Here is a 22,291-nt window from a genome sequence, read left to right on the forward strand (position 1 = left end):
TTTCTCCTTGCTGTTTAAGTTGGAGGCTGCCAGCCACTGTTCTGCTTGCTCCCCTTGGCTTACCAGCCCAAAATCAAGGAACAGCACAGAGTTCTTCACTGACTTTAAAAACACTGTTCATGAAATAAAGGACTCTGGACCAACACACTCACAAGTTTAGTGGTCGCCCTCTGTTTGCATATGGAGCTCGTGCTAGTCGCTGAATTGTGGTTTGTTTTGCTTTGTTTTTCCTCATGTGAAAAAGCTACTGATGAGACAATTCATGAGGAGAGGTGGGCTGGGCGAGCCTTCCACCTGCTCTCTCCCCACCTCCACTTCAGGCTCTATCACTCACCCTCCAAAGGGATCCAGCTCGTAGCTGACAAGATATCTGTAAATAAAATTCCACATCCACACTCGTGGCTCTAGATCTAGTACTTTTATTTCTCCTTCTTCACATTTGCACTTTAAGAAGAAAGGGAAAAAGGGGTGGGGACCCATTTGTCAATACCCCTAGAAGCCTGCAAGACACTACACTTTGGAGGGGAAGCTTTGAACTCACCCACGTGAGCATGTGAGCAGCCTTAGAGGAACAATGGAGCTGGGGTCCGAGTCTCTTCCCATTCTTCTTTTCTCTTTCAATTGCACCACTGTGGGCTAAAGCCAGTTGGCCAAATAACAAGCCTGTTTTAGGGTAGGAGATCCTTTTTTGTTGTTGGGTTTTGGTTTTGGTTTTGGTTTTTTTTCAGTTTCAAGAATTAAATCTGCCTGCTGGGGATGAAACACCAACACAGTGTCAGTGAAGTCTTTTTGTCAATTGGCTAAGTTTCATCAACAATAAAAATGGAACTTGGTTTGCTTTTTTATGGTTGGGAAGGGGGAGACGTTTACAAACAACAATGCTTTGAATGAATGCTTCAGATCAGAATTTTATTCTCTCTGCTGAACATAAAGCAGAATGTATCAGCCAATGGATATAATAGTTTAGTTTAAAATAAGATTGCCCCATTCATATGGCCTAGGATATTCTAACTACTCAATTCAGATAAAGCCATGAAGAATATCATTATGAGAAAATGAAAGGATTAGATTTAAATGGTCACCCTTCCACATGGCTCTTAAATTAGATTAATATGTATTGACTTCATAATGGTCTGGCTCAGGAAGTTTTAATAAAAATAGCTAATAAAATTGGACACAAAAGAAGCTTGAGACTCAAAGATTTTAACCTCCAGGGCTTCAGAGCTTGGAACAGCTGGAAGGAGATGGCTGCACTAAATGTTTTTAAGTCATGTTCTTCAGGGGTATGGGAGGAAAATCAAGTATCTGTCAGTTGAGAATACATGGGAATGACCCAATAAATTAGGCCCTTTCCAGGTTTGACTCAATGTTAAACTTGTTTTTGTTTTTAACTAGAAACAAGTAAAACAGAGTGGTAATTCTATTCATTGGTTAATAGAATAATATGGAATTTCAAAGCTGGAAGGCAGAAAGCATCATGATCTGGAAAGAACATTTGCCTGGGAATCTGGAGACTGACCCTAGGCTCATATATAACCCAAAACAAATCACTTAACCTCTTTGGGACTCAGTTTCTTTATCTGTTAGGAGTTCAAACTAGATGATTTCCAAGGTCCCTTAATGTTCCATGGCATTCTACAAGATGTGTTATTGTTAGGGATCATCTAGTTTTACTTCCTCATTTGTTAGGGGAGGAAAAAAGTCTCAGATAGGGGTAGTGTATCTGTTTTACTTCAGAAGAACTGTGAAGGATGGCATTTCATCCTGATGTTCTTCCTTGCCTGACAGAGCAATTCCTGTGTTCAGTTGCCTCATTTGTGTTTGTGGAGTGTTTGAACAGGATTGTACTAACAGGGTTGGCTATCACTACTCCAGCTCCCTGAAACTTCATTCGATAGGGCCAACCCTTCTTTTATTTGAATAAAAGGCCATGGGGATTCCATCATAGCATCATAAGCACAGCAGCAGCCTGAATCTATCAGTTCTTTAGTTAGTTTAGCCTCCTCCCTAAAAAAAAAAAAAAAGAACAAGTACTCTACAGGGTGTCCCAAAATTCTAAGTGCAGTTTTAAACTTTTATAGCTTAAAACTGCCCTATGCCTTTTGGGACACCCTGTAGAAAGATATATAGCTATATATCTAGATGTAGACATAGAGGTCACACCTATATGTATATACACATATGTATACATGATTTTTATATACATATACATAATTTACTTTTATCCTAATACTTTAAAGATGATAATTATAACCAGAAATTTATTTGTTTTCCCTGGCCTTCAAATCACTCTGGTCACCTAATTCAAATCCCCAAAGCCCTACTTTCCAGTACTTGGCAAATTGTAAGCACTTAATAGATGCTTCTTGTCCAACTGACTGACAAGGAAGTTACCTGACCTTAGGCATCATTGAGAGAGGAGAGGTAATAGTCCTACTTGTACCCTGCCCAGCTTAGGCCTTCTCTGGAGTATTGTGTCAAGTTCTGAGCAGCACATTTTAGGATAAGGGAACTCATAAACTGAAGACTGTCCAGAGGAGGGCAGCCAGCATGGCGAAGGGCTATATGAGAACTGACTAAAGAAACTAAGGATATTTAGCCTATAGAATGATGGAAACTTTAAAGGGAGTCCTGGCTTTTCAAGTATTTGAAAGGTTGTCACAGGGAAGAGCTACTATTTGACCTCATAGCACAGAACTTGGAGGAGTAGATGAGATTTACAGAGGTTGACTGAACTCCTGATGTCCCCAAACACTTTCTAATAATTAGAGCTATTCCAAAAAAGTCTCATTGGGAAAGTGGGATTAAATGTATTCCACATGAACTCCAAAGAAAAAAGTAGGAGCAACAGTTAGAAATTAAAAAAAGACAAATTTAGCTTTGGGTTAGGAATAAATTCCTAACAATTAATACTATTGGGGGAATTGCTTCAAGAGGCAGGGAGTTCTCTATCACTGGAGGTCTTTAACCAGAAGTTACTAGAAAAAGGTACTTACTAGCCACATTGTAAATGTTGTTAAGCCCTCTGAGGGCTCTTCCAGCTCTGAAATTTGGTGATTCAGTGACCATATTAAAACAGAAGATTTTGCTGAATTGGATGCTTTCTGAGGAATGACTTTAAAGTACTGTGTTGGATTTTTCTAACAAACATACCAGAATTTATATATCCAAATAACTGTTATCTTCTTCTCTAAGTGGTTCCCCTGGAAGTCGTGAGTACTTGTCCCAGTGATTTCTGCCTACTCTTACCTAAACATCTTCACTCTGACTTCCCCAGGTGAGGAGAGAGGACAGGCCTCAGGGGCAATTGATAAACCAGACCACACAGGAACACCTGTCATGTTGCTCCTTAGAGCTGGCACTTAATTGAAAATAACATCCCTAGCTTGATAACTGGAATTGCCATCAAATGACTCCACCTCCGAAAATGTCCCTTCCCTCTTCAAAGGACAAGGATGTGTCCCCACAAGCTCCAGGCTTTTGAACTTACTGCAGACTTTGAAAGCAATCCCAAAAGAGATCTTGTGTATTTACCCAGAGTAACTTGGTCCCAGCTATGAAATTACATGTCAGGTTTGTTTTTAGCCTCTTAACTAACATGTAGGAGCAAATTGTAATGAATCTTTAAAACTGTAAGTACCCATGATTCTAATCCGTGACTCTCTCATCAGGACTTTCTCACAATTTCCCTGTATATAGAGGGAGAGTGAGGAGCGTGAGGTTGTAGTGGATAAAGGGTTGACCTTAGAGACAGGAAGATCTGAGTTCAAGTGTTGCCTAAAACATACTCTAATTAGGGGACCACAGGCAAGGCTGTGGTCTAGGCAGCTCTCTTAGGTGTGTAATTGTCTCTAAGTGTGTAAGTTACAGAGTTATAGATTCCTCTCAGTGGAAAAGGTTCTGAATTTTTAGACTTGGAATTCCCTACACTGATGAAATCACACATGTGGAACACCCCCTCCCCATACATGCCTTTTCCTCCCTCCCCCCCAAATAGATCAGCCATGTCAAAGAATGACCAAACTAGTTGGGACCATTAAGATCATTTACTCCCACCATCTTGTTTGACAGGTGAGCAAACTGAAGCCCAGAAAGCTGAGCTCACACCACTGAGTGAGGATTCCCAACTGGGATCTGCAATTCTCCAATGTATCAGGCCATCAACTCTCATATAATACTGACCAGCTGATTAGGTATTGGATTTATTGCAAAGAGGATAAGCCTTATATAGAGAAAGTAATGGCCTGCAGGATGATTTTAGGAGTGCTGGAAAAGCCCACCCCGTCTTACAGAGGGTTTTCATTAAGTCCTTCATATCTAAAAATTCCATTATAGTTGATTCATTTCTCTAGGTTAAGCATTGCCCTCTCCCTATAGTCAGTCCTCTTTTGAAATAAAAACTCCAGGAAACACTTTAGGATGAATTCATCTTCAAAAAGGAGTCAGTAGGCCAGCTGGAAAGTTTGGGTACCTGAGATAAGAGAACATGAAAGGGGAAAGTTGACACAGGAATGGGGAGGGAGGGGGATATTGCCTCTCCTTCCCAGTCATGACTTGGGCTTTGGGCTACTATGATTGTACAATTCACTGGAGAAATTTCTGTCCAATATGAAGGGGGAATAATCAGTTTCCTTAATCATGGGTGAAGAAGCTCACATGTAGTCTCCATGTGTTACACTGTTGGAAAAATGGAGATTTGTTGGGTTGTGTGGTTTGTTTTTTAAATATCCCACATTAAGAGAGCCTGCCATATGTTATTTACTGGACTTTTCAAAATGAATTGTTATTTTTCAAAAGCATCTGCTAATACAGATACTGAAAGGGATCAGATATCATCTGGTTCATTCATCAGTCTGGTTCAATTGTCTAATTTTTCACATAAAGAAACTGAGGCCCTGTTAGGGAAAGTGGTTTGCCCCCAGTCACATCCCTAATAAATGGAGGACTCAAGGCCAGTGGGATTTACTCTTTCCATATCATCTTTAACAACAGCAAGGTAGAGGGCAAAGACCACCAAATTTGAAAACAGAGAACTAGGCTCAAATCTACCCTCACCCATTTACTGCCTGTGTGACTTTGGCTAAGTCATTTTGTAAAAGGAAGTTGTTTAAGTAGATGTATCTCTTTTTTGTTGTTATTTTTTTTTGAAGACTATTAAAATTAAATTTCTTTGTGGAATTTGGTAGACTGACATTGGAAAAATTGGAACACCCCCTTTGTATTTTATAACCTATAACAGGCCACACTTCTGGGCCAAAATGCCATTGATTTTTCTTTTTATAATATATATTATAGGTAGTTCTTCCTAATTAGGCCTGTGGCTGCTAATCAATCTGGCCAAAATAAGTCTTGTTTGTTTTGTTTTTTTGCTTTTTTTTCTGGTGAGGCAATCGGGGTTAAGTGACTTGCCCAGGGTCACACAGCTAGTAAGTTTCAAGTATCTGAGGCTGGATTTGAACTCAGGTCCTCCTGACTCCAAGGTTGGAGCTCTATCTACTGTGCCACCTAGCTGCCCCCAAAATAAGTCTTAAGAAAAGAACTCATTCACCTTAAATTGAACGCACTATAGTGTACAAGGCATAGTGCTAAGCTTTAAAGAAACAAAGATGAAATAATTGCATGGTCGATGCCCTGGAGGAAGTGGGCATAAGGAGAGAGAATATAACATCTTCACAAATAATTATGCTATGCAGTCACTTATAATGGGGCAAAGGAGAGATCTAGCCATGGTGTTGTGGGGAAATTTAAAGAGAGCTAGTAGCATCAAGGAAGACTTCCTGGAAGAAGGGCTGCCTTTGTCAGGCTTTAAAGGAAGAGATGAATTTTTGCAGGCAGAGATTTGAAATGAATGTTTTCCCGGGCATGAATAACAGTCCACAAAGATGCAGGGAGGCCAGAAAGAATGGTAGAGCTCATAGAAGAGCTAGTAGTCTCATTTAGTTGAAATATATAGTGTTTGAGAAGCAGTTTTGCATAGTAGCTTGAGATCTGTCCTTCAGTCCACGAAGAACTAGGCTGAAGTTTTGTCTTTAACACATCCCTGACTGTATCCCTGGATCAATCACCTAACCGCTCAGTGCTTTTTCTAGGCAACACCACAACTATTAAAAGATCTGTTCTCTTATATTGTAGGGAAGGTGGCAACCTGCATTGGCAGAATGAGTTTCCTCATTTGTGAGTTCCCTTTATCAATGAAAGAATCACAGATGCAGTCCCTATCCCTCTATAGTAAGTGAAGGGAATGATGGGAGAAAAGGATGGAAAGCATCTTGGAGCCAAATTGTAGAAAGCTTCAAGTATCTGGTTAAAGAATTGGAAAGTAACATAGTGGCTTCTTTTTTCCATTTCCTGACTGATGACTACTTTGCAATGGCTTTCACCTCAATGGTGTTGACTGAAGGAATCTGCTAAGCTTTATCCTTACCCAAAGGTGTGAGAACTTGAATAAACAAAACCTATCTCCACCAGACAACTTCAGCCCAACGAAAACTTCCAGGATTACTGCTTTCCTTCAGTTTATTCATTAACATCCTCAGTCCAGAAACCATCTAGGGCTTAGAAAACTGTGACAGCATCTTCCAAGGTATTTGACTAACCTCACTGGAGGCATCCCAGCAAGCTTCAAAACAAAAAGGACCATAACCTGCATTTAAATCCTGCATAGTCTCTTTCAAGAAACTCCAAATACTATAAAAACTGATCTTGTCTCCTTCAAGCACCAAGAGATCTTACTCATATCAAGTAAGCCTTTATTCTTCCTGTATCCTTAGCATTCACGTGGCTATGCCTTTGTTTCCCAAGGAAAAATGATTGTCAGATGACATCCTTTTGAATATAGCTAGTTGGTGACCTCACCTGTCAGAAGGTGGTTTTTTTTTTAAATTTCTACTGTATTTTAGTAACCATGAGGGATTGGGGAGAAGGGTTGGGTGTTGGTAACCTATGCAAACAAAATCACCAAATGGTGGTAGGTGCCAGAGCAGAAAAAAGCCTTTTTATTTTTGTTTTGTGGTCTTTTTTTAAATGTGACAATGTGAATTTTTATCTGCTTTGAGAATGCAAATTGAAGTATTACATAACTCCTTGTATCATGTATATTTAATTTAATATTTATATTTAATACCGGTCTTCATTCTGTCCTTCTCCCAAGAGGACAAGGCAAGCAGATAGACACTAAGTTAAGTGAAATGTGAAGGCTAGAAGTTGCTACACAAATATTTTAGAGAAATAAAGCTATATAAATGTAGACAAAATATCCTTATGTAAAAATTCAAGAGAATAAAATCTTCATCTCATCACTACTGAGCATGTTTAGAAATGTAAATAGTATGACCTCATAGAAGGATCTGAATTCTTGAACTTTTCAGAAAAAGACACCACCATTGGTGTAAGATAGCCGAAAAAAAAAAGTGTGTGGAAAGTGAGTAGGAAAGAAAAAAGAGAATATCATGCCTAATCTGGATTCAGCCTTATAATCAGATAAGGAAACACCTCCCTCTCCATAGAAATTTGTTGTAAATGGAAGGAAAGCTGGGAAAACAAAATTCTTAATTATAGCTGCCTCTTATTTCATCTTTCACTTCCACAGGCTTGTACAAGTAAGGTTACTGTGGATGACTGGCATGTTGACAGAGGCTTTTTCACAAGTCCCTTGTCAATATCCCCATTGATCTGAGAAGCACCAGTAGTATCTATCAGTAAGGTCTAGAGGCCATCAAGTCTTATATCCCCAGTCATAGGGATTTTCTGTACTTTTAGAGCCACATGTAACTGAACAACTGGAGGCATAGTTATTTTACAACCAAAACCAAGAATCCACTGAACATATATGTCTCTGATCAACATCATTTGTCTTCCTGACCTTTTGTGGAGGATTTTGCAAATTTCAAATGGTGTGGATTTTTTTGAGATTCATTGTCATGAGGCACTCTGTTCTGTATTCTTTCCTCTAACTTGTGTAAGAACATCTTCAAAACAATGGTTCTAAGTATACAAAGACATCTGCAGAATGTACATAAACTCCTGTAGACCGATGTGTTACTATTTTGCAATTTGAAGTAAAGTAAAGATTTCTCTTGAAAAAAGCATGCTGCAAGCCATGAAGGAAATTTAAGTATTGAACCTTTTCCCCTGGAGCACTCTGAATTAAGATACTAAATCTTACATAGAAGCTGGTCCTAAGATCGATCATTCAGGGTCTTAAGGACATTGTGATAGAAGGGAAAGAACATTGGATTCGAAGACAGAGGTTTGAATCCTACTTTTACCACTTATGGTGTAACCTTGGAGATGTCACTTAACCTCACTGGGGCTCAGTTTCCTTATTTATAAGATGAAGGATGTGGATAATATGATTCCAAAGAGTCCTCCCTGTTCTGAATCCTGTGGCTTTATGAAATGGAGCACTTGAGCCATAGTTCAGAAGTGAATGATGAGCCGGTGGAAGGGTAATTGGTAGGTCAAGTCAGCAAGTATTTTTCTTAATGCCACTCATGCTGCTCAGCTGTCTGAAGCAGATGGGATTTTGTTGAATTGTGCTTGGTTTGTAATTTCTAGGGGAGTGCCACCAAATCACATGTAGTCATCCCAAGTGAAGGTTTAAAAATTGTCAGTCTACTCTGATACAAGTCTGTATCTCACAGAAAAAGGAAATTGCTTTAAAAAATGTTTTATTTCACTATTTTATAGGCTCTTCACAGGAATAGAAGTGTTTCCCCAAGTTCAAGATTTGCACAACTAGCTTTAGTGAAATTCTGGCATCAATTTCACAGCTTAAGGTTTTTTTAATAATATTTTAATTTTTTCCCAATTACATTTAAAGGCAATTTTTAACATTAATTTTTTTAAAAGTCTTGAATCCCAAATTTTCTCCCTCCCTCCCTCCCTCCCTAACACCTTCAGATTTTGCAGAAGCATAGTGTTGATATGGCCAGGACCATGTATCCAGTCCCCACGTAGACCAGTTAGCTCTGTTCTAGTCTATGGTCAAAATTATGCCCCTAAGCCCAGCTAGACATCATAACTTATGTGCTGTTGGTCATTAAGGAAACTAGTCAAGAGAATGTGGATGGATTAGGGCATATTCATAATCACATCTAGAAAAACAACCCAAAGCACATGCCCAAACAGATGTCATTAGCATTATCTACATACAGGGACAGGACATACTGAGAAACAACTGTGGCTGGAAAATTACCTATCTAAGCTGGGGAACACTGGCAAAACAGCTCACAAAAAAGAACCTGGAGATTTTAGGGGACTGTGATCTTACTATCTCAGCCAAAAAAGCAAACATAAAGCCAAGTCACACTAATTGAGGCAGTGTCCCAAGTGAGAGAGGCAGTGGTTCTCCTGTATTGTGTCCTGGTCAGACCACATCTGGAGAACTGTGTTTGCCTCCAGGTGCTGCACATTAAGGAGACCACTGCCAAGCAGGAATATGTCCAAAAGAATGTGATTAGTATGGTAGAGGGATCCAAAAACCATGCTAGGTATGTTTTGCCTTGGTGAAGAGAAGCCTTAGGTAAGTCACAACAGTTATCTTGAAGATTCAATGGGATGATGTGTGGGAAAAGGGATTAGAATTGTTTTGCCATGCCTCAGCTGGCTCATCTTGGTATAATAAAAAGAGAATCTTTCTAAAATTTAGAGCTATCCAAAAAAAAAGAATGGGCTGTTTTAGAAGGTAATGGGTTTCCCCATCATCATGGTAGGTCTTCAGACAAAAGCTGCATGACCACTTGCTAGGAATATCAGGGAACAGGAATATTCCTGTTGAAGTATGAGTTGGACTAGATGGCTTTTGTGGCCCCTACCAGTGCTGTGATTTTAGAGGTTACAGTTTGCCCCCAGTAAAATGCATTTAACAGCTTTCAGTATATATCTTTAGCTTATCATTCAGAAATCCTTACTCCTTTTCCTGTCTTATTTTGATGGCTACTACCACTATGGCTATTTTTGCTACATAGCAATCCATTAGAATGTGAAGTCAGTGATTCTGTATATGCACAAGGCATTTCAACAGGGACAGAGACTGAGAGATAGGGAATTCCCTGGTAAGGAAACTCCTTGTACCAATGCATATTGACACTTTGTTTCCAACTTAAGTCTAGAGAGTAGCCTAGAGCATAGAGAAGTTGCTAAGGAACTTGCCCAGGGTCACAACCAGTGTATGTCAGAGGTAGGACTTGAACCCAGGTCTTCCTGTGTTTCAGACTGGCTCTCTAGCTAAATGTCTAGGCACGAAGTTGTGTCCCAGTCTAGTTTCTTTCTTCCCCCCTCCCCTCCCATGCACAAACTTTATGAAAACTAAGGTTGAAGGGATTTGAGCCTCCCAAAAGAAGTCAACTCACTTAAAAGTGGGTCTTTCTGGCCACGTAGAATCCAAAGGAAAAGTAATGCTGTTTGGGAGGCAGGGCATGGTCCACTGCCCATCTTTTACAGGGATAAGATCAAATTGAACTGTTTGATTTTGTAGAGTCCTTATGGTTGCATCTGCCCTTTTGTAGGAATGAGAGGAATTTTAAGTAAGATTTTTCCATTGCCCAGGATAATCTTAGAATGAATATTATTGGACTTTTTTTTTTCAGCTCCTTCCTTTTACGCCTCTAGTTTTCTTGACTAATGAGGATTTTCTTAGGATTCCACTATCATTGGTGTGTAACTATGTTGATGGATTCTTGGTTGGTTAAAGCCTGGTGTCCCACCAGGTACCAGAGAGTTGGAGGCATGGTCTATGCTTCAGTCATATGAAGTAGGTGAGAATTGCTTGAATCTGAACACTATTTGGAGCTTCCCATCAATCTATAAAGGAAATCCCAGGATGCAAAATACAAATGCTTCTGTGGACAATGATGTTTATGCTATCTGTGTGTTTACACACACACACACACACACACACACACACACACACACTGGTTTATCTAAATCAAGAGATTTTGGTGGGGTTTTGCTTGTTCATTTTTAATCCTGAATTCAAACTACTGTTTAGTTTATTCAACTACTTAATGCCAAATAGTCGGCTTGACTCTTCAACTGGTTATTTCAGTATGCAGTACAACCAACTTAATGAAACATCTCCTTTGATGAGCCTATAAGGAAGTTTGGGGGAAATGAGAGAACAGTGCCTTGGAGTTGGCAAACAGAAGCGGGGGGTGCTTGGAGGTGGGAGGCAAGAGGGGCTTCCAAACTTCTTGTATCTCTGGGAATGAAAATGCTTGTGTAGAAAGCTTCTTGGCTCCCTTTCCTCTGAACATCCTTGTAGAAATGATGTTTTGAAGTCAGCCATGATAGACCCAAAGTAGTCATTCCTAAACAGGAAAGTAAGCCTCAGTCTGAAAGCTCCTACTAAGGTGAAATGAGTGAGTAGTAAACTGAGCTGAGCTCCCTTCAAAGGTATCTCTTTCTTGCCCGACCTTGTGCTGATCAAGGCTCTCCTATCTCCAGTCTCCCTGCACAAAGCTTTAAAAGCGAGTTAATCAAAAACCCCTTCCCATCATCTTCATATCCTTTCACTACTATTTGGAAAGTGTTCAACTCTACGAACTAGTTTAAAGCTTTCCACCTTCATTTTAAAATGTCACTAGCATAGTCAATGCAGTCAAACTGTTAGGAAGGAAAATTTTTAAAAATGTCAAACCATTTTGTTACTTGCAGACAAAATATTGAGATTAGTACTGTTTAAAGAAGCATCGCTAAAAAAAAAAGTTATAGGCTTCAGAGAAACAAATAGTATTTTTGTATAGCAACTTATAAAATGTTCACTTCTATCTACACTGTCTTTACTTTACAGTGTAATGTATCCAAGTGAATGTTTCCCAATAAACTGATTTTGGTGCCTCTCCTGCTGTGTACTGTGTACTTAATTCAGGTGTAGAACACTGGGGAATGCCCACAAATTGCATCACTGTTTCAGAGAAAAGGGGGTGGGGTGGGAATAGATGGGGAGGAGGGTCAAGGTACATCTGCATGGTGGTTGAAGGTAATGTTCCAACTCATCTCAATGAGTTATGAAGAGGCAGTACAGTACAGTAGAAAGATCACTGAATTTGAAGCCACAGGATCAGAGTTCAAATCCCAGCTCCACTGCTTACTTACTTGTGTGACATTGGAACAGCAGCTTTACCTCTCTGAACCTCAGTGTCCTCATCTGTAATACAAGGAGGTTGGATTAGAGGATCTCTAAAGGCCTTTTCCAGCCCTAGTTTTTCTGAAGTTCTAGTGATCGCACTCTTCTGATCATTTGAGCAAACGAATGCCTTTTTAGCACCCCAAATATCCTTCATCAACATTCTTCTCTCTTAGTTATCTGTGCCTTCTTGCTGCCCTCTTGCTAACATGTGTCCAATGACATACTTCTAACCTGCTAATATTGCCTTGAAGGTAAGCTCTCTTGTATTCTTATAACCATCATAAATTGTGCTTAAGCCGGAACACCTTTCAGATGCCTAGAGCCAGATGAAAAGACAGTAGTGTGTTATGGTGTGTGTTAATGCCCAGGTCACTACCTGGGTCCTTAACACACTTCTTGCCAGTTTAAAGAGAGAGCTTTTAAACTGTTTTTTGGTTTCTTTTTTAAACCAAATGTTGTCCCGTCTAGAAAACTGAAAAAAAAAATTCCAAAGACAACTCTAATTAAAGGCAGGTATTTTACATATAGTTCAATTTCATCCCTCAAGAGAGCTCTCCTATTGTAAAGACTTTTGAAGGTTCATAAGCTTTTTGCTAATTGAACCAGATTTTGTGACCTATTTCCCATCCTCAATGAAATAATTATCCAGAAGCCAGGGTCTACTTCCCCTCCGAAGGTTTCTCCCCTGGTGATGGAACAGGCAGCATGGAGCCCGCCACATGCCAGAGACTGAGCTTTTGCATAGCCTGAAGCTGTGAAGGTGTGCCTGGGTATGTTGATGGGGCTTGTTTTTGTTCATTTGAACCAGAAGCGGATAGAGAGAGTCTTTGTGCCTGGCCATGTGAAAGGGAATGTTGAGTACCTCTGGATGTCTGTGTGTGTCTAACATCTTCATCTCCTTTTCCCGTGCCTCATACTTGTCGTGTTCCAAGATGTGAAATGGTGACGGGTTGGGCTCCAGTTTGTGTGCGGTTTCCCTGCCTGCCTGACATGGTTTCCTCTCCCTCTCCTGTTTTCCATTTTATTTTCTCCCTCTTCCCATTGACCACATTTATTGTTTAATTTCACAATGTTTCTGCCATGGGGCAGGGTGGGAGGAGTATTCAGAATTGGGGGATTCTGCCCACACTGACCTATTCAGTAACTTTCTGTCTGATGCTCTTTGCAGGTCTCCAGAGAGAGCCAAACTCGTGTCCTTCAATAAGTGTTGAACGCTTTCAAGAGCCTTCTCACCAAGGTCTTCCACTGGAACAAGACTCAAACAGGGGGCCAGGGGCCAAATCTCAGAATAATTTAGAATCTGACTATTTGGCAAGAGGTAGGCCTTCCAGCAACAGCTCCTTTCATAGCAGTGAAGAAGAAGGGACCGATCTCGAGGGAGACATGCTGGATTGCAGCGGCTCTCGTCCTCTCCTTATGGACTCTGAAGAAGAGGACGAATCCTGTAAGGCTCCACAGGCAGGGTCGGTAGAAAAAGTTAATATCACTCAACCAGAAGTTTGTAAAGAAGAGACTAAGATAGCCCTTGGTGGAAAAGAGAACCAGTTCCAAGCCTTCGCACAACTTACTGGAGAGGTTTCTGGTGAGCCAGATGTTTTTGCCACAGCCCCTTTCAGGAGTGCAAGGCCCCAATATGATGGCATGGATATTTTCACCAAAGCTCCATTTATCACTAAGGGCCACGTGGCTCCTCAGGTGTCTGAGGATGCAGATGTATTCCTGAGAGCTCCTTTCACCAAGAAGAAGGGCATGGAAGAGCTTGTGGTTACTCAGGGTGCCACTATGGATTTACCCACACAGGCTGCTCTCCACAGTCAGATGGGGGATGGCCCATCAGTTATTAGCCCTCTGCTCTCAAACCTTGATAGGGGGGTGCACCCTGCAGCACTCTCTCCCCTAGCTCAGTATCCCATGGTGGGATTTCTCCACCAATCTAATCTCCCTCCCAATTCTGTCCAGTCAGCAGAAAGCTTAGACAACATCACTTCCAAGGGGACCTCTCTGGATACTGTAGGCCACCCTAATGACAGAAACAAAAGTCACCCATCCCAGAAGGAAGCTGCCTCCAGCTCTGTGGCCAGCAAATCATTCCGCCCCCAGTCGTTGTCCAAATATTCCCGTCACTATAGCCCTGAGAACGAGCCAAGCCTGGAAGCCCAGCCCATCGCTGCCTACAAGGTTGTTTCCCAAAGCAACAAGCAGTCGATCTCTGGATCCATTTCCATCACATCCTTTTCCTCCCGGACTACAGAACTGCCCACTGTTGATCCTTTTGCTTTGGCACCCTTTCCTTCCAAATCAAGCAAACAGAAACCTTAAGAGCATCTTCCATTCCTGAAGCCCCTTACCCAAACATACATGCTCCTCTAGCCATCCCCTTTCACACTACTCTCAGCTGCTCCTACTGACTTTCTGACCCTCCACTATCACAGCAGTATTTCTCTTCCAGTACCCAAACCCAACTGCAGGAATGGGGTGGGAGGGGAGAGAACAGGGGTATTGAGTTCAAACATTTTTAAGTTATGCTTAACTTTTCTTTTGTTTCTATTGACTGCTGGGCTCTTTGGAGTGTTTGCCTTTATGGTGGCTTTCCACATGGGCCCTACATTATTATTAAGAAGCTTTTCACTTCACCCCTCTTACCCCCAATCTTGAAGAGGCCAGGTTATATAAGACCTAATTCCTGTTCATTGTCAGGTCTAGTGAGGATTCTGGAATAAGTCCCTCAGGACTGATTTAATGCTCTAGAAGGGTTTTTGTTTTTTTGTTTTTGTTTTTTAAGAGGTAGTTTCTGGGGGAAAGACAATACCAGATAGCTCTTTCCTCCTAAGAGGAAATCTCATCTTGCAGCTACTGATTATTCTCATAAAACCAGCAAACTCCAGATGGAACACTCAATAATGAGTTACTGTGTGCACGCTGGGCTGCGTGCACACTGTAACTGAGTGTAGATGTGTGGATGTGGGATGTGCTTCCTATCCGTATAGATACAGAAATGCATGCTTGTGTGATGTCTCGGTGCACATTTGTAGCAATATCAATGAAGTCTCCATATCATGTTTTACAAACTGATTTAAATACTCAGATCTATATTTTCTGAGGCAACCCAGCATTTGAAGCATGTGATCTTCTTGCAATACAGGAAACATTTTCCATCAGGTAATGCTCTCCTCACACCCCCCCAGATAGCCCTTCATTAGCACTTCCCTGCAGACCTAATTCCATTTTGAGATCCAGCTCTCATTTAATTACCTTTTTTTGACAATAGGATCGAAGCCAGGGGAAGGGAGAGATGATAAAGCCTTGGTGGAAGGGATAAATTTCTTTCCATATTATTATTTTCCATTGATAAAAACCATTCATCTGGTCATGTAATATTCCATTTATATATGCATTTTCCACCATGGTTCTGTAGGAAAGGATATTTTATTAGGGTCCTGGTCAGAGTATGAAATCTTAAAAGAAAAAGTAGAAATCTTACAAGAAAAATCAAAAGCATTAGGCTTGAATATAGGATCAATAGGGCAGCCATATTACTGAGCTGAGAAAGAGTTTAGCTTCAGGATCCTGGCCCAGCTTCTGTGCTGTCTCATTAAATGAAGGATGCATCAGAAGCACCAAATACATTTGTCAGGTCAAAGAAGGGACTCAGAAATCTTCCAATTCTTTTCTTTCTTTTTGGGATGCATTAGTTAGAGAAAGAAGCCTCCAGTAAATGACTAATGTCTTCTGAATCCGTACTTTGTCTTGTATTCTTCATTATTAGTGCCTTAAAATAATAACTAGGTCTCTGGAGGAAGATCTCAGCTGAAAAGTTCAGCTACATGTAAAAGCACACTTCATGGACAGGGTTTAATGTGAACCTTTTATGTGACACCTAGTGAGATTTGGAAAATTATCCATCAGATAGGAAACTTACTAAGCCAGGTTCCTACTTTGAACATTCTTGGAAATTAACCCAAGGCTGGAGCTTAGGCTACTTTCCTCGGTGTAAATGGTTAAGCAGGTATAGTATCACTGTTGTCAGTTTTATGGTAACAATACCTGTCCTTCAAAGCTGTTTCTAGTTGGGACTTTAACTGTATCCTATCTAGTTCAGTGGTAAATTGAATCATGTTCTGTACATAATTAGGGCTACTAGCAAGAGCACAACTGTGCTAGGAATGGGAGTAGATAGATAGATGCCTCCCCCAGCTAAAAGTGATGATAACCAGGCACGTCTCTGATTATGAAGCAGTCCATGGCACAAGGTCACTCTGCTCAACTGTTGAATAATCCAGGTATACTAAATCTTTGCACATGGAGCCTTTCTTCTCATGGTCGCTGTTGAATAGCCCTCAAAGGCATGAGAAGAGAGATCAAATATACAGTGATACTGTCCAGGATGTGTATCTCCTGCCCTCGTGGACCACATGGACACATATATGTATGTATGTGTGTGTGTATGTATACATACATACACACACACACACATACACAGAATCAAGGACTCTTTAAACTAACAGGAATTTTCAAAGTCCATCTATTGGTCCAACCTCCCACAAAATGGTCCCCTGCCAGATGGTCATCTGCCCAACTTTTTTATTTTATTTTTAAAAGAGCATGGCAATACATCTCAATGTCTGTGGTACCAGTTGCTGCCAAGCAGTATAGCTGGAGAGCACCTGACTTTGAAAAAGACAAATTAACAATTTACTTAATTATTTTAAATGAAAGTATGTGAGTAGATATGACTTAAACACAGAAGAAAATCATGATAGGTAGATTACCCAGGTATAAAACTCATTAAATAGAGGTGCAACTGGGCTGGTCATCTATTATAAATATACTTCAGTATAATGTGACAGGCCTGAACACCTATAAATTACTATGTGGAACCAATGATCGTATGTTTTTGTCTAATATAGAAAAGAATTTAAATGCATGCAAATTTACCTTATCATTTTCTCTTATTCAATCCTTAGTAGAAGGTACAGTGATCACTACATGTAACATGCCAACTTAAATTTAAAACTACCATTCCCTGGGATTTCTGTTACATTTACTGCCAGTTTTCTGCCTAGTTGTGTTTTTCACAAAATTGGTTCTACTTAATTTAGAGGCAGCTGGTGGGGCAGTGGATACAGCACTGTGCCTGGATTCAGGTATACCTCTGTTTAAATGCAGCCTCAGATACTTACTAGCTTTGTGATCCCAGGCAAGTCACTTAACCTCTTTACTCAACTGTAAAATTCGGAAAACAAGCTCCCAGGGTTGTGAGGATCAAATCAGATAATCTGAAAAGTAGTTAGCACAGTGCCTGGCACATACTTGGGGCTTAATAAATGCTCATTCCTTTCCTCATTTAATCCATTCCATTTCATAAATTTCATTATTTAAGATAAATGAAATAAAATTAAAGCCAGAACCACAAAATTTCTAAGCGTAGCAGACCACAATTACCAGTTAAAATTAAAGAATATCTGGAAAAGAGGTACTGTGTGAAATTGGTGGGTTTGCTTCTCTTATGACGTTGGCCAATTTATTCCTTCTCTGGGCCAGTTTTTTTACCCATAAAATGAGGAGACTGAATTAGACAATCTCTGAAGTCCCTTTCAGCTCTAAATGGTACATTTTTTTTTTTGCTGGGCTACATGAAGTTTCCAAGGAAGGTCGTGTCATTTGAAAATAATTTCCCCCCCCAAGGCCTTCTGGATCAGTTAAATCAGTGAGTTGAGTTTATGAATAAGCAGGGGGATCCTTAGAACACTCCAAATTGGTATCAAATAAATAAGGTAAAACAGACTTCTACTTCCATAGTAAAGAGTGAAGGAGACCAAATTTAGTTCACTAAGTAATGCTTTTTCTGTTTTGATTTTTAGGCTATTTGGGGGGGAGGATGTTTTTTCTTGATACGTAGCAAGGGACGTGCAGTTTAAGTGATGACTTTTAATGAACAGGTATGTTCTTTCCATGCAGTGAGCCAGAATATATTTCTACCCCTATGTGAAGCCTTGAGCCCACAACCTATGCTGATTTACTCTTAAAGGAGCCGTGTTCAGTCACCATCACCAAGGACTACTGAATTAGTGAGCTAATTTCTTGAGCAACCTCCTCTATGCTTGCAGATCCAGGTGTGATATAGTAGAAAGGCTACTGGATATGAAGTCAGAGGACCTGGATTCAGGGCCCAGTTCTGCTACTTACCTGTATCACCTTGGGCAAAATTGTCTACACCTGTGTCTACAACTGTAAAATGAGAATTTTAGACGATTTCTGAGGTCCCTTTTAGCCATGAATCTTACTCTAAATCCTCAAGAAAACTGATTAGGTGGGAATATAGACTGAATATTTTATGCCAGATTAGAAGGAGGCATGATAACAATGTCCCCTAGACTGCCCCATTATTTTTAGGTTCCTGTTATTACTGATTTTGAAAATTTCCCATGTGTTGGCTCAGTCAAGGTCTTAAAAAGAGGTTAAATATTCACGTTCATGCATCCTGGCACTCCTGTGTGGAGCCCAAGTATAGATGCTGGCAGTGGAGACTCCTAAACCAAGTCTCTTAAGAAGGTATATGATGTTTTTTTACTGGCTAACTCAAGTCAGGCTGTATTTAACACTCATCCCAACCCCACTTTGATGGCTAGACACTCACATCTGCATGGAAAATATAAACTGGCTGTGTGACCTTGGGCAAGTCACTTAACCCCACTGCCTAGCCCAAAAATAATAAAAATAAAAAATATTTCCCCCAAGTCATATGAGGATAGATATTAAATACTGTAGGATATTTATTTCCAAATAGGGGGAAGGATAATGTGGAAAGCCCAGTAAAATGGGTGTGCCCATGTATGTGAATAAATATCAAATAGGAAGTCTGATTATAGAAAACTAAAGAAAGCTGTACACTTTCCTTTTGACTTAGTAGTGGTCCAGCTAAAACTTGTCAAATATGTACAATGGATTGTAGGTCTAAATGGTGGTATAATATGGAAAATTATGAATTGTCACTGAATTTTTGCAAAAAGCAGCCAACATGAGATCAATCAGCCAAACTCACTCCAGTAGTGTCCAAATCAGCACCAGCAAAAGTCCAGGTGTGCTGCCCTGTCCAGCAAGGCGAAAACTGTCTAAGTCTATAACTACCTTTTAATTTCTTAATCATTACTCTGTTATTAATCATCTATTTCCTAGAGTTTTTCTTTTTAAACCACCCCGAGTGCCAGGCTTACAACTGAAAGCATCTTATTTGATTAAATCTTTTATCACATAGAAGGAACTATGTTTAAAAAATATATATGAAATAGGATCTAGCTTGTTAACTGTTGGCTCAGATGATGTTTATTTCATTTTGTCTTAGGCATACATTCAGGAATTTGGTAGGGTTATAACTGGGAAAATATAAAATGGTCTCTGGACACATTATTTTTCTGGTTACAAAATAAATTTGCTCAGCATGGAGAAAAGGCATTTCCCCTTCTCCTACACATGCTACCATACACCTGTACCCCACCCCTACCCCCTCCTTTAAATCCTGGCCGTGCAGTATCTACCTAATTCAGTCACACTGTTCTTCTACTTATTTGGACTCTTTTTTGAGTCCAGCAGAGCAATTTACTTGGCTCCCACAATGCAATGCTCTTTTTGCTAGCCTCATGCTCCTCCACACACCTGTCCAAGGAGACCTGAATTGCCCAAGTGGCTGGATTGTTCTGTTGGCCTTCTTGCCAAGCACATATCTACAAATGGTTTCATTATCCAACTCCTTGGGCTTCCTCCTCACCTCCTATGACAGTCTTACCATACTAGAATTGTCCCTAAGCAGGGAAATGCTAAATAAGACACACATACACTCCCATTACCAATCAACAGAAAAGAGTTTGTGGGTTTATTGAACCCCTGCCTTGCTTACAATACAGGTGAAGTTGTTCACCTCATTTTGATGCTGTTCCCCCATCATTTCCCCCTCCATCTCTCCCCTACTACTGCCCCCCCATCCATACTCTTTTGTTGTCATTGATAAGTCTGTGTGAATGCTCCGTGTGACACTAGGTTGAGCTAGCAGAGGTAGCTTGATCTGGCACTCCCTCATCATTCAGTGCTACTTGAACGTTAGCCAGAGTTCATCCCACCTCCATGTTCATAAATGCATGATGCCGGTTTGAGTTTACAGTTAGGCATTCTTTTGTTCTTGAAGTTCAGTCAGTCTCTGCTGCTATGGTGCCCTGTTACAAAGGAACCCTATGTACAGAGAACAGTGCCCGTTCTTTAGGTAGCAAGGGTTATTTTTTTAATTCCTATTGAAAATGAACTGCAGAAACATGGTTTTGATTTATATCGGTTAAGCTGGACACAGGGGAAAAGGGTGTTTTGGCAATGCAGCTTTTTCAGTCACTCCAGCCAGTTATATTCTCTGAGCAACCACCAAAGACTCCCACTTGAGGAGCATGAATGGGAGCATGCATATGTTTGTTTCTTTCTCCATGGTATTAACTCATGGCCTACTTCCACGTGCTCCCAAAGAAACCCAAAAGTTGACTGTAGGTTTTTGATGTGAGAAAATTATTTTCATGCTTCTGACCACTTTCCCGGATTAGAAATGAAAGTGGTGAGACATCACTGTGGTTAATTAAAGGCCTGGATAAAGATGGTATTGACCAGCCTTGGTCCCATTGGTCGGCAATACTCTGCTGTGCAGGTGAGAGACAAGCTCAGTGGGCCCTAGCCTTGTGATGCTAGAGGGGCAGCACTGTAGCCCCCCAGAAGAGAGACAGCCATGAGGACTGCAGGAAGTTGTTAACAAAGGAGGGAAAGGTTCAGGCCATTCATTCACTCTGGAGATGGAAACCAGGTGACAGACTTTAGGGGTCATTGGTGAAGATGAAGGGGTGGGCTGGCTCCCTCTGCTGAGTTTTCAGTTTCCTCCATCTAACTTTTTTTGTCTTGAGTAGACTGAATGAGGAGCCAGACCTGGATATAAGAAGTACTGAGGTCCTTAAGCCTCAGAAAACAATCTCAAAGGCTGTGAATGAGGAGCCCAGAAGATGGCGGGTGGAAAAGCCACTTTTCCATTCTCAGTGGTTTGGGCAATAATTCTCATTTGCAGGCTTGTTGGCATTATGCCTTTGCACTCTTAGTGTGACCTATCTATGTATCTGATAGTTTTTATGAAGAATTGTTAAGAGTGAGAATCTCTTGAAAATGGACTTGATTAAAATAAATACTTTATGCCTTGCTTGAGTCATTTTTGAAATCAGGCTTCATCCTGGGATCGAAGAAACCATAAGCCATTACTTTCAAAGTATCCAACACTTTAGCCTTTGCCTACCTTCTCAGCCACAATGTGAGGGACGGACTCTTTTACAGGTGCTGTGTTTTCCTTTCTGATATTATGCAGAGATACAACAGGGGGTATGTACACCAAAAGGCTCAGAAAGGTCATATGCAGATATACATGGGGGATGTTGAACTCTTCTGCATCACCCTACCTCCATCTACTAACCTGTGGAGGGGAAACTTGGAGATGTTTCTCACATGTGAATCACTTCTGCCACCACCACTGTATACTTCTGAGTGTGATCATATAGTCTTCAGCTATCATTTTACAAATAAAGGAAACCAAGGCCCAAAGGTTGTGTTACACAGCTACTTAGTGACAAAGATGGGAATGGAATCTTCGTCTCTGGACACCCAGTCCAGTGTTCCTTCTATGACATCACATAGTGGTGCTGCTTACCAGCAGGTATCTCTGGTTATGGCTGTTTAATAATTACTATCTACATAAAACCGAGTTTCCCAAGTGCTTACATACACCTCATCTAAACACACAAGGAAAGTACCAAATATTTTGGTCTGAACCCATGACTATAAGGGCGTAGGGAATGAGTTCCCAGCGAAGTTACTCCCTCTACCAATGTAAATCATCAACTTAGGGAATTTTCTGGGGCTCTGAAAGATTGTGCCTGCCTGGGGTCATAGCCAGTATGTCAGAAGAGAGGTTGAAAGAGAACTACTCAAAGACAAGAACACACATTAAGTACTTACTGTATGTTAGGCAGTGGGGAATAAAAAATGAGCGCTATAGTCATCTGAGAATGTGGAAAATAAGGTGGAGACTGGTGGCAGACTCAGGGCATCATTGTATTACATCACTTATATTAAACCATAGAGGTCTGATCC

The 22,291-nt window shown here is 40.6% G+C and overlaps 1 protein-coding gene and 1 long non-coding RNA gene across 13 annotated transcripts in view; one reads left to right on the top strand and one right to left on the bottom strand.

Moving 5' to 3' along the window:
* The window catches only part of AAK1 (AP2 associated kinase 1), a 254,149-nt gene extending 232,797 nt beyond the window's left edge, over positions 1-21,352 (top strand). For all 11 annotated transcript variants that reach the window (XM_020985375.2, XM_020985378.2, XM_020985377.2 and 8 more), the window contains one exon: positions 13,299-21,352. In XM_020985375.2, the coding sequence (XP_020841034.1) occupies positions 13,299-14,449 (1,151 nt within the window). In that variant the 3' untranslated portion in view covers positions 14,450-21,352. The remainder of the gene's footprint in view (positions 1-13,298) is intronic.
* On the bottom strand, positions 432-13,345 carry LOC110207649 (uncharacterized). Of its 2 annotated transcripts, none has more exons than XR_013484575.1 (3): positions 13,264-13,345; positions 12,097-12,148; positions 432-750 (listed from the first exon to the last, which is right to left on the bottom strand). It is a non-coding gene; the product is annotated as an uncharacterized LOC110207649 (long non-coding RNA). The 2 variants fall into 2 exon arrangements; XR_002324260.2 differs by lacking the exon at positions 432-750 and adding an exon at positions 10,947-11,309.
* Positions 21,353-22,291: the final 939 nt, after the last annotated feature.

The sequence above is a fragment of the Phascolarctos cinereus genome, unplaced genomic scaffold, assembly GCF_003287225.1.
Source record: "Phascolarctos cinereus isolate Bilbo 61053 unplaced genomic scaffold, phaCin_HiC Scaffold_2;HRSCAF=192, whole genome shotgun sequence".
In the NCBI taxonomy this organism is placed as follows: domain Eukaryota; kingdom Metazoa; phylum Chordata; class Mammalia; order Diprotodontia; family Phascolarctidae; genus Phascolarctos; species Phascolarctos cinereus.